Source organism: Zootoca vivipara, chromosome 2, assembly GCF_963506605.1.
Source record: "Zootoca vivipara chromosome 2, rZooViv1.1, whole genome shotgun sequence".
In the NCBI taxonomy this organism is placed as follows: Eukaryota; Metazoa; Chordata; class Lepidosauria; order Squamata; family Lacertidae; genus Zootoca; species Zootoca vivipara.
Window position 1 is genome coordinate 92,744,630 of NC_083277.1, and position 13,097 is coordinate 92,757,726.

Here is a 13,097-nt window from a genome sequence, read left to right on the forward strand (position 1 = left end):
GCTCCCGAACGCCGCAAACCCGGAAGTGACTTTTCTGGTTTGTGAACTATTTTTGGAAGCCAAATGTCTGACGGGGCTTCTGCAGCTTCTGATAGGCTGCAGGAGCTTCCTGCAGCCAATCAGAAGCCGTGCTTCAGTTTTTGAACGTTTTGGAAGTCGAATGGACTTCTGGAACGGATTCTGTTCAACTTCCGATGTACGACTGTAGTTCACTTACTAGCCTTCAAGCTTCCTGGTGAGTGTGATATCCAGCTGCTGACTGCAATGTCTAAGTATCAGGTTGACCACAGAGAGATCAGATGTGGAGCAGCAGACCTAGAGTTAACAGTGGGGCCATAGAGTGTGCTCTAGCTGGTTACTGGAGCCAGACAACTGTCCCAGAGCAAAAGAAAATCTCTCCACGCAATGCTCTGTTTAAAACCCCAATTCCTCCTGCCTGGGGATACATCTAGTTTGTGTTCAATCTCTGTAAATAAATAGGAACCTCTATAGCCAATTGCTGCTGGGCCATTTCAAAATCTGGCTCATTTGAAACTAATACTGTATCACAAATTCTATTTCCAAAATGAGTGCTATCTCCTGAAGTCAGTTGCAGCGGGAGTGTGATTCCCTCCCCCCAATCATCTCCATTCAATCAGGGGAAACAGAAATAAAACATCTGTCTTCTGTATCCATACGAAACATACTGAATGCTAACTGCCCTCCCAATTGCTCTGTTGGCTTGTCATCAAGTCGCTTGGCAAATTGTTCTCGGTTGGGACTGCCTGGAAGCTGCCAATCTCTGCCGCCTCCCCAGTCAGGCTTCTGGCTGCCAGCAGCATGCATTTCCTGTGCCCCAGGGACTGTGTTGACTTCTGGGTCTGTTTCACAGTGTTTGGTTTCCTATGAGCTGCACAGAGACCTGGCTCTGTCCGATGTTCTCCTTCCCTGTCAGTCTCACTTGCAGCAGAAATTTCCTGCTGACAAGAGGCTATTTAGGACAGCACACCCAGGATGTTATGGCTGAGGGCCTCCTTTTGCTTGGTTCAAACTGTGTCCCTTGCTTTCTGCCCATTACACAGGTGGGGAAATGGGAGAAGGGCATCATCCACATGAAATACCCGGTGTGGCCACGTTATGGATCCTTCCTGCAGCCCATGGCCGACAGCCACCACCTCACAGTAGCCACCCTGGAGGAGCGGCCCTTTGTCATTGTGGAGAAGACGGACCCAACCACCGGAGTGTGCGTCCGCAATACCGTCCCCTGCCGGGAACAGGCCAACCTCACGAAGAGGTAAATAGTGTGGGAATGTTAGGGATGTGGATTAGGATATATCATTAGATAGATCCTATCCAAGCTTGTGTTAGCAAGCTTCCAATATCAGCAGAGTGACATTCCCCTTTTGTGCGCAGCAAAGCGTGAGCGTTAGGTTTGTTAGAACCTCTGCAACAATATTATACTTCAATATTATACTTCCTGGCAAATCCCCTTTGTCCCTCTTAAAAGAAATACACGACACAATAGTATTAAAATAAGATAGAGTTTACTCACATGACATCCTGAGTTAACAGCATAATCTCAGAAAGGCAGGCTTACGTAGAAAAGTTACAAGTATATACATCTGGAGTCTACTTAGTAAAGTGAGGCTCCATCTGGTCTCTCTCTTGGCAGCAGGCCAAGAGGGAGAACCATCCTAACTGGAGATTCTCTGGAGATGTGTTCCCATTGAAGGAGAAATGGCTAAGAGAGAGAATGGCTGCTGGCTAGGGGCTTTTGTCTGCCAGCTAATCCATCTCATCTGCATATCTGGAGGAACAGGAACTTAGTCAGGTGTTCCCCCAGGTGAGTCCCTCTTAGTGGACACTCTAGGAACTGTTGTGACTTGTCTGCCCCAGTGTTCCATCCCACAAATAGGAAGGCAGTTAAGGGGTGGAGGATTGCGGCAAGGATTTCTGGGACACACGTTGCACAAGTCCATATTTAGGGTTGGTGTGTGGATATGGGGTGCCTTTTGAGCATTAAACTCCCTGCTGCCTCCCTCCCCCTGCCGAGCCGGCCATCTCCCCAGCAAAACCCTGCAGCAGGGTTAACTAACATGGCACCTTTCCATTGCTGTTAGTCTTCAAGCTCCTGACCATCAGCCACAATGTCTAGGATTGATGGGAGTGGATGTCCACCAACCTCTGGAGGAAGCCATGTGGGCCCCATTGTAGCTGAAATAGGGCAGTATCCCAACTACTGCATCCCTATAGCGCAGATATTTCCACTTGTGCAGTGCCCTCCCTAAAACTGCTTTGGAGGGTTGGGGGGAACCCCTGGAACAGATTTAAGGGGCACATGGAAGGGGAGGGGTTGGAGTGGGAACTTTTGCATTGACAGGACTGTGCCTTATTGCTGCTTTGAGAGCAGCCCGTAGAGTTTTTCCTTTCTTAACGAAGGGTTCACGTTGTGGGCTGCTATCATTCACCTTTATGCTTTCTTTCTCATCGTAAAGAATATTCAGCAAGGCAGGCATGATCGTGCTTGAATTCAGTGGCCTAATCAGAGGGCCAGATGTGGAACTCAGATGTCCACATCTTTGGAGAATTCATGAAGGGGTTAATAACCCTTTGGATAATAACCTTTGGGGTTGCTTCTTCAACGGCATGAACATTCCAGCAGGGTTAGTGGTTGAGCTGGTGGCACCTTATGCAACAGACTCAGTTCTTGTTGCCCTGGTATTCTCTGTACCAATCCTCTGCCATGTGCTGACTAATCCTTAAGCTGTTGTGTTCATATTATTATTATTATTATTATTATTATTATTATTATTATTATTATTTATTTACTTACTTATTTACTTACCTCCCTCCCTCCCTATAACCGCAGGTCTCAGGGTGCTTCACAGGATAAATCAGAATATAAAACCACAAAATACACAACCAAAATAAAATCAACAAACCAATAACGACAACCCCACCCCATTTTAAAAGGGTACAGTAGTCTTGGGACGAGGTGCTTGCACTTCAACTAGCTTAGTTGCGAGTAGGGCTGGGCGATATCTGGATTTCAACATTGCAATATATTACCAGCTAAACATTGCACTATGCCAATATATCACAACGTCTAAAATAAGGATGGGAACTATGTAGAGGCAAACACAAGTCTACCAACTCAAATAATGCCAGCATCGCAGCCATAGATGCTGGAAGTTCAGCTTAAACCTATTCAAAATTTCTTGGCTCCTCAGTATAAACTGAACAGGCAGGTAGAGGCATATCAGGTAACTAACTGACTGTTGGCTCAAGTGGCCCACCCTGTTTGAAGCCCACCCTGACTTGCTTGCCCACCCACCACTCCTGCTGACCCAAAACCACAGAAACGACCCTCTGACTTCGTATGGATGTCTGAAATGGGGAAGGGCTGTGCCCTTTGCTGGCTCTGTGTGAAGTGAGAAGATCAAACTTGTCACACCCTCTGCAGAGCAGATCAGAGCCTGTGACTCTTTTTTGTATCTGTGGGAAACGTAGTTAACTTTCCAAGACAAAAGCTGGCTGTGTGAGTCTGAGAGAGGCAAGCCACCTGAAGCATGGAGGGGCAAGACATTGGACAAATTCACTGGTGTTCTGAAAGTCTTTCGATTCAGCTGCAAAGCTGAGAGGAAGCTGCTGGGAGTCTTCTTTTTATATGATTCCTTCCTTCATCCTTCTTGGCTCCAAGTGTGTGAGTGATAAAAGTTATCCTTCCTGCTGGCTGCCCAAGGAATATGAGAATCTGCCCCAAGCAGGGCCCCAGAGAAGTGTGTTCAATATCCAGAACCACAAAAGAAGCACATCAGGACTTGACATATTTTAATTTACATCACACAATTAATTGAATTTGCATAAAAATTACACAAACATGATGGATGCTGGGCCACTGGCTGGAGGAATCGTTGCCATTAGTTTGAAATGCCATTTGTTTGCTTCCCAGGGTGGCACTAGAAGTGGGAGTCATATTGATGGATGAAAATGATTATCAGTCAATGGAGATCTCAGAGGGTTTTTTTTTTTACTTCTGAAAAATTTAGCAGGGAAAACAGAGAAGTTGCCTTGAGTGTTCCTGGCTGGCTGAGTCTTGGGAATCAGAGCATTGTTATTGGTTTTTTTCTTTCTCCTGTTTTTTTTTATATTTCATTTACTGTTATATTTTTAAATAAATATAGAAATAACAAAAAAAGAGAAAACAACTTGTATGCAAATCTCAGTGCATCATAGTTACGTCTGCTATGTATCATATCTTTACAATGAGTAAGGCAATTTTAAGAACCAGGTAGTCGAAAATTAAGATAAACCTCTGTTCCACTAAATGATAGCAAGGTTATCAAATGAGATTATTTTTGTGTTTACTTTTAATTATCTTCTCCTTCCATAATAAGGGTCACCGTGTTTTTAATAGTTGCATAACAAAGGCAAATTCAGTTCAGCGCAGCTTTTCCTATCATTGCATTGGAAAATCTTCACTTGCTGACTTTCTCCTGGCCTTGCAGTTTTCAAAGATAGAGAAACTAGAAATGCTGGCAACTGTAGTGTAGCAAGGATCTCAGTGAGAAATGCTGCTTCCTCTAAACTTGGGTCTCCTGCTGTTTTTGGACTACAGCTCCCATCATCCCTAGCTAGCAAGACCAGTGGTCAGGGGTGATGGGAGTTGTAGTCCCAAAACGTCTGGAGGGCTGAGTTTGCCTATGCCTGCGCTAGGTGATACTTTAAATTGTAGTCTAAAAACAGCGGGAGACCCAAGTTAGGGAAACACTGCTCCAAACAGAGGTGGGGAACTTGTGTCCTGCTCCCTGCTGTTGCTAGACTCCAGTTCCCACGATCCCTGACCATTGGACATGACTCCTGCAGCCGATGGGAGTTGGAGCTCAACTACAGCCTTCCCACCCTTCCTGCAAAACATTGAAGGGATTTGAAATAGTGTTTTCTTAATGCGGGAAGGATTCCTGTCCCAGTACCGACAGCTTGCTTTCTCTAGGCAAGATGAGACTTAGGGGTGGAGGCTCTGAATGAGGTGTCTCTGGCTTGCAGGTAGATTTGAAACCCCAACAGCAGCATCCTCTCCTCCACTTCTATGTCTATAAAGGTAGCATTTCCCCTGCAGGCTACCTGGTGAGCTGGCCCATCAATTACACTTCCAGGACTGCAAACCTGTGGTGACCCAGCAAGCAGACTCTCAAAGCTGTGGCTGCTCCTTGGAGGCAACTAGCTGGAAAGGTGGTCATGGCAGTCAGTCCGCCACACGCCCCCACCGAGACCTAACCTGAGAAGTCTGCCCATAGTTATTAATCACCTGCCTGTTGCCGACCTCTGCAGTCCTCTGATCATAGTTCTGTCAGCCAGCCTGCTGGGCGATGTAGCAAGGTTAAAAACAATCAGAAGGCTTTTGCAGAAACACAGATTCTGAAACTAACTTCTTATTCACAACCCCCCAGCACCCTGGGGGGAAACGTAGTTTGGCAAGCCAGTTTTGAACATATGAAGCTGCTTTGTAGTGTGTCCATCCATGTTGGCATCTGTTTATTTATTGGAAACATTTATATGCAATCTTTAAAGGTAAAAGACCTTCTCTGTGAAATGAAACAAAAAAAATGCAATTAAGGAAAATGACAGCATTCAAATATTTCAAATCCCAATAAAGCGTAACATAGTTTTTCCCTACTCTGACCGGCAATAACTAAGGCTGTCTTCTTCAATCTGGTGCCCTCCAGCTGGTGCTGGACTCCAGCTCCCATCAGCCCCAGCGAGTGTGGGCAATGCTTGGGGATGATGGGAGCTAGAGTGCCACAACATCTGGAAGGCCCCAGAGTTGGGGAAGGCCCGGGCCCAGCCCTCTCCTAGCCTGATTACTTGTTACCTTTTAGCTGGAGACTGTTAGGATTTGGACCTGAAACCTTCAGGGAAACCCCATTCTCTCCCACTAAGCATTGCTCGCTCTGTTTCATTGGCTGAGTTGTCCTACCAAGCAGAAAAGTGCCGTCCCCGTGCTTGCTTTTCTGGGGTTTCTAACCAGGTGCAGAAATGTGGCAAGATTCTATTTCCCTGTCACCAGTTGGAGTTAAACAGATGGCCTGTGCGCCAGATGCCATGTGGGGAATGCTCACCTGCATCCGTGGCCTGACATCAAGCGATGTTGCTGTTGGTGGCAGCAGCCCCCTTCCCTTCCCTGTCCTTTTGAGCAGAGAGGAGGCGAGGACAATTCCCTTGGAGATCAGATCAGTACAAAAGGAACGAGTGAGGTGCCAACACTCTGATGTGTCTGTCCCTGACTTGCGAACTGGCTGTGAGCAAGTGAGACTTCAGCTATTGTTTCCAACAACAACCGGTACAATATTTTAAGCAAGCCTAGTTTTAAGGTGGAACCTGAGATTGTTTTGTTTTACCAGGCCTGTATCAAATGCTTTCCTGCTGGAGCCAGAACTCCTAATCTTTCTTCTCTTTTCCTGGAGTGGTCTTTCCTATGACTGGATGTTTTTTTTTCCAGACTGTTTGGAAGACTACTCATCTTCCCCCATCCCAATGTGGTGTGCAGAGTTTCACAGACGTGATTAGCTGTTCTCCTAGCGCTAAGGATAGCATGTCCCCTTCCTTAGTAATAATAATAATAATAATAATTTATTATTTATACCTCGCCCATCTGGCTGGGTTTCCCCAGCCACTTTGGGCGGCTTCCAACAGAAAAATAAAACACAATAGTCTATTAAACATTAAAAGCCTCCCTGAACAGGGCTGCCTTCAGATGTCTTCTAAAAGTCTGGTAGTTGTTTTCCTCTTTGACATCTGTTGGGAGGGCGCTCCACAGGGCAGGCGCCACCACCGAGAAGGCTCTCTGCCTAGTTCCCTGCAACTTGGCTTCTCGCAACGAGGGAACCGCCAGAAGGCCCTCGGTGCTGGACCTCAGTGTCCGGGCAGAATGATGGAGGTGGAGACGCCTTAGGAGTTGAGCAAAGATTGCCAGGCACTCTATTTCCCCCCCCCTCTGCCCACTTCCTCTTGAGATGGGAGACATCCCCTCCATGAATCTTCTTCTAGAATGACCTTTGCAATCAGTTACTCCTCCCCTCCTCTCTGCCTGCTGTCACCTCTCCCTCTTTCATGCATGTGATTCCCCCCCCCACCTTTAAGAAGGAAAAGGATTGCACATACTCAAGGGAGAGGGAACATTTCTACAAACGGGACTTCAGCAAATTTGCAAAAAACTGTCTGCTGGGACTTCAGCAAATTTGCAAAAAACTGTCTGCTGTTTTTTCTTCTGGGCAGTAAGTGGAAATGAGCAGGGCTAGTAGCCCTCATAGAGATGGGTATTTTGGAATCTGCTTTCTATAACTATCAAACCTAGTTGTGTGCCTCTTATCACTCATTCTACCTAGACACCTGACTATGTGTGCAGCCCAGCTAGGCTGCAGGGGGCTCCAGAATGCCAGAACCTCACAGATGCTTAGAGGGCAAAGGCATGGGACAGAACATGCTGACAGCTGTGTACTGTGTGTGAGCATTTGTGTGCGGAGTTGCCTTTAGTAATGGCCAACACACACACACACACACACAGGGGGGGGGGAAGGTGGGAGCATCAGCCTCTCTTGCCACTGATAAAGTTAAATTGCAAAAAAAAAATTGTGACTGGGATGTACCTGGCTGCCACCTCCAAATGATTGAGTTCTAGCCCATCTGAGAAAAGAGCGATGGAGCCAGTTGCTGTAGTGTTGCTCTGAGCAGGGGCGTACCTAGCCCAGCTGGTACCGGGGAATGTGCACGCGTGGCATCCCGCGTGTGCGCACTCCGTATGGGCTGCTGCTGGCATGTAGCGGCAGCCCGTACGGACCATGCATGTGTGGGATGCTGCACATGCACAGTTCGTACGCGGTGCCGCATGGCGGCCCATAACAGGGTGCCGTGTGAGAGCAGCAACCCATAGCGGGGTGCCGCTCGTGCGCCAGCCCGCAAGGCCGCCGCACACCAGCGGCAGCCTGCACGGACTGCACATGTGCACCACCCCATATGGAGTGCGCACACGTGGGATGCTGCACATGCGCAGTCCGTACGGGCTGCCACTGGTGCACGGTGGCCCCATGGGCCGCTGCTTGCACACAGCGGCCTGTAACGGGGTGCCGCGCATGTCTGTACAGCGCATGCAGGCGGAGGCGGGCGTGGCGAGTGTCACTCCCCCCCCCCCGGCTGAAACCCCATTGCCCCTCCTGGCTACGCCCCTGGCTCTGAGTAAACAGGGAAGGGGCCAGGGAGTCACCCTGGAGCTTAAGAGATCATTGGAGAGCCCCGGCATGGCCACAATGGGGGAGGCAAAGGACTACTAAGCATGTCCTATGTGTGTGCTTTTAATATGTCCTCTTTTCAGTGGAGAAGAACCAATGGACCCCTACACCAAGCTCTGCTGCAAAGGCTTTTGCATTGATATCCTAAAGAAGCTGGCCAAGACAGTGAAGTTCTCCTATGACCTCTACCTGGTGACAAATGGGAAACATGGGAAAATAGTTGATGGCTTCTGGAATGGAATGATCGGAGAGGTAAGGAAATACGTGAAGGTTGCATTTTCCTAGGAAAGTCTCTGCAACACCTGTATAGCGAGGAACAGAGAAGTCATCAGATGTGCAAGATCTGGGACTCCCCTGATGCCTCTGTTAGAGCAATGTTTCCCAAACTTGGGTCTCTAGCTGTTTTTGGACTACAACTCCCATCATCCCTAGCTAGTAAGTCAGGGAAGATGGGAATTGTAGTCTGAAAACAGCTAGCGACCCAAGTTTGAGAGAAAAAAACTATGTTAAAATGAGAGTGGATTTTGAGTTGGATCAATCCTTCTTTCCGGAGAATTTTAGGAATTGTTGCTCTTGGAGGGGAATGGGGGTCTCCTAGCAGCTCTCAGCACGCTTAAGAAATTACAGCTCCCAGAAGGACTCTTTATCATAGTGCTTTAATGTGTGTTGTGAATGTGGCCTCTGTACATCATTTGTTAAGAAAAGTTTGCGCCATGCATCCCCAAACTTCGGCCCTCCAGATGTTTTGGACTACAATTCCCATCATCCCTGACCACTGGTCCTGTTAGCTAGGGATCATGGGAGTTGTAGGCCAAAACATCTGGAGGGCCGCAGTTTGGGGATGCCTGGTTTGCGCCATCGCTTCAGTTTATATTTCTCTAGCTGTTGATCATATGTTTTAAACCCTATCCGTATTTAGATGCAATTTGCAGCATGGATGTAACAGCCACATTCAGAAAAAAGTGCATGGTGTAGTCCTCCCAGGACTGTTCCTATTCAGAATACAGACTGGGGGGAGCTATATAGGTGAAACTCGGAAAATTAGAATATAGTCGAAAAGTGCATTTATTTCAGTAATGCAACTTATTATTATTTATTTATTTTTTGATTTTTACAAATGCTTTCTTTTGGAAATTCCACAGTAATAAAACAAATAGTTACAATAATACAAAAATAAACATTGCTATTACATTTCATTAATTACATTTCATTTATAATTGACCCACCTAACGACAAATAATTACAATTACAACAAATAAAGGCTTGGCATCTCTTGCTTTGCATGTCATGCCTCTATCTCATGTGTTGGCTTCACCTTTTAAATTGCGTTACTGAAATAAATGCACTTTTCGACGATATTCTAATTTTCCGAGTTTCACCTGTATGTAGGAACACTTTTGTCACAAATGTCCTGTGAACCAGGAAGAAACGTTCTAGCCTCGCCTTCTTCCTTACGCCCTTTGTGTGTGGCAGGAGATTTCCAGGTAGAGCAGAAATCAAACATACAGCTTGGCCAGTACTGTCATGCCAGGATTTGCAACCAGGGGAGAGTCAGTTTTATCTGACCTGTTAGAAAAGGGATGAAAAAAATATTGACACATTACACCAGGCACAGCTTGGGTGAGCTCCAGCTGCTTTGGATCAGCCCAGTAAGGAGTCATAAATCCATCTGAACTGGCTGAGCCACCAGAGCAGCACTAAGTGGCCAATGTGTGTGCTGGCAAATGCAGCTAAGCAGCCCTAAGAGGGTAAAAAGACGGCCCTTGGCAGTAATGAAATTGGGAGTGGGGTATTAGACATGCAGCCCCAAGTTCGAGCTTGAACGCTCGCCATTTCTCCATAAATAGAAACTCTTCTCGCTCCAGGATTCTAGCTATTAAAATTTTCCACTAGAGGAAATGGGAGAAGACTTCAGAAGAATCGGGAAGCGCCTGTGATCTGAAGCGGCCTCAGAAACACATGGCGGGAACAGTTTTTCAAGCGAATCTTTCTGAACTTTCAGTATTGCCAGCTATGGATATTGTTAGCCTTTAGTGGTTTAAGATGCAGTGGGGTGGGGAGGAACCTGCACAAGGTATTGAATTTAGCAAGTTGTGGCCTAATGTTGCTGGCCCTATTCAGCCTCTTGCCTTTTGGGGTGGGCAGCCAAGAGAGAAGGAGGATTGGCGGCGGCAGCATCACCAGCACGGACCATGTGCAAAAGGGGGAGGAGGCAGAGCCGGCCCTACCATGCAACAAGGGGGGAGTGGTCCTGCTTAAGGTGTCCCCCCATGGGAGGATGAAGGCAGGAAGTGGTGCGCAAACAGTACAGCGAGGCTTTCTTATTGGCTGCAGTTGTGGAGGGTTGCCATTTGAACTCCACTTCAGACCGAGAAATGTCTTGGGCTGCCACTGTCTTTTGCTGAGGGAGGAAAGGATTACTGCTCAAAACAAGTTGCAGATTATAGCAGGGTTCACATTTGATCTTGAACTGAAGGTGGCAGGTTCAATTGTTGTAGATCCTGAACTTTTGAATTGGTACGGATTTTCATCCCGCCTTAACTACCCCAGTCCTGCATTTACAGCCTCATTTCCTCACTGCCACTATTTGGCTCTAATACTTTTTTTTGCCAACATCATCGTCTGTTGCAGGCATAGTGTGTGCTATGAATGTGAGTCTCTGTGCTCCGAGAGTTTGGGGTCATGTCATGTCATTCATTCATTCATTCATTCACAGAGCTATTACTGACTCACCCGCAGTTAGCTGCCCTCTCTGACTTGACTCCCCACCAGCTCCCATGGTTCTGGGGAGAAGCATCTTAGCCTGGTCTGAAAGGATCCCTACACTAAGTGGCCTCGAGAGCGGAGGTTGTGCAGGCGGGGAGTACAAAGAACCTTTATATAGCCACGGCAATGTCATTTCTCCTGCCTAGGTCGCAAGAGTGGAACAAAGCATAATCAGATGTTCCCAAGGCAGACAGAGCAATATTAAAGATAAGATGATATTTCTGACAAGAAGGGGAGAAGGACAGTGCACCTGACATCCATATAAAATGCTGTGCAAATAGAAGATGGTTGCCTTGGGAGGAAGGGTGCGCACTGCCACCTTACCATGGGCTATGAGGACAAGGAGCCAACACAGACAATGCTAGTCATTTTGCACATGGAAATCTGCCCTGTTTGGGAGGCATCTATGTTAGAACCATTTCCCCTTATTATTTAGTTTCCTATAGCCAATGGTGTGTTTGCGTGCTCTGTCCATTGCTCTGTCCCAGCTCCTGCCAACCTAGCAGTTCGAAAGCACGGCAGTGCAAGTACGGTAGATAAATAGGTACTGCTGCAGTGGGAAGGTAAACAGCATTTTTGTGCGCTCTGGCTTCTGTCACAGTGTTCCGTTGTGCCAGAAGTGGTTTAGTCCTGTTGGCCACATGACCTGGAAAGCTGTCTGTGGACAAACGCCGCCTCCCTTGGCCTGAAAGCAAGATGAGTGCCACAACCCCATAGTCGCCTTTGACTGGACTTAACCGTCCAGGGGTCCTTTACCTTTACCACTAGTATATTCATGCAGAGAGGTTGTCCAGGGAGCAATTCTATATACATTTCCTTCTGTGTTCAGTGAAGCTTACTTCTATAGGAAGCTGCCTTATCCGTGTCAGACCATTGGTCCATCTAGTTCAGTGACTGACAGTGGCTCTCCAAGGTGATTTCAGGCAGGCTTCTCTGCCAGCCCTACTTGGAGATGCCAATGGGGATTTTGCATGCAAAGCAGATGATACCCCTGAGCCACGGCCATTGCCAGACACGTGTGTGTGTGTATAAGGTTGCAGCCTCTTCCGCTTGTTAGAGATGCAGCACAAGATAGGGAAGGGATCAATGAGTGCAAGATGCTCTGCTCAGATTGTGCGCAGCTGGCTCTGCTGTGATGTTTTGTGTGCGCGTGGTGTTATTCCTGCCATTTCATTCTTTTCTAGGTGTATTACAAGCGAGCAGACATGGCCATTGGGTCCCTCACCATCAATGAGGAGCGCTCGCAAATTGTGGATTTCTCTGTGCCCTTTGTGGAGACCGGCATCAGCGTCATGGTAGCAAGAAGCAATGGGACCGTCTCGCCTTCTGCTTTTCTAGGTATGAGCTAGTGCCAATAATACTGACAAAGAGGGACTTGCTATAAGTGCTGCTGCAGAATGGGATGCTCTTTGTTCACTGTTTCAGCCAGCCGTGCCTTTTGCCTTGATATTCTATTCCTTTCTCTCCCCCAATCCGCAAGTGGCCTGTAGCCACTGAGTATACTCATTCTTCATTTGGCTTTGAGGTGCTGGTGGTGAGGGGTCCACCCCAAGAGTTTATTTTTAAAGATATCATGTTCTTCGATAAACCTCAGTGCCTCCCCCCTCAAGGCTGCTCCTTGTGTGCAGATGATGATCTTTTGGCTGTATAAGGATTGGCCCTCATCCCTGATCATCAGAAATAGAGGAGAGGGTTTGTTGATGCCAGATCCAAATCGTGTGCTAGGGAGAATTGAGCACTTTTAAAACTGCCTAGATATTTGGAGTGCTAACATTCAATTGTGTTTGTACATAACGCTACCCGATTTCAATTTTCAAGCTGAAAACTACGATTTGTGGGAGAATAGAAATACTTCCAAAAGGAACACTTACACTTTGCATGAACAGTTGATTTCATGTTGTTTGGTGTTGTTTCCCTTGGTTAATGTTGAGTCTAAGCTGTTGTTGTTGTTGTTGTTGTTGTTGTTTTGACTGATTGTGGAAGCAGTGATATGGGTGATTCCCAACAGTTGGGGAGCATGTAATGAACATGTAATTAGAGATATCAAATGATAAATTGCTAATGAGA

The 13,097-nt window shown here is 47.0% G+C and overlaps 1 protein-coding gene across 2 annotated transcripts in view; it reads left to right on the plus strand.

Annotated features, from left to right (window-relative positions):
* The window catches only part of GRIN2C (glutamate ionotropic receptor NMDA type subunit 2C), a 116,577-nt gene that overhangs the window by 72,823 nt on the left and 30,657 nt on the right, over positions 1 to 13,097 (plus strand). For both annotated transcript variants that reach the window (XM_060271856.1, XM_060271855.1), the window contains exons 5-7: positions 1,062 to 1,273; positions 8,348 to 8,516; positions 12,215 to 12,368. In XM_060271856.1, coding sequence (XP_060127839.1) covers positions 1,062 to 1,273; positions 8,348 to 8,516; positions 12,215 to 12,368 — 535 coding nt within the window. The remainder of the gene's footprint in view (positions 1 to 1,061; positions 1,274 to 8,347; positions 8,517 to 12,214; positions 12,369 to 13,097) is intronic.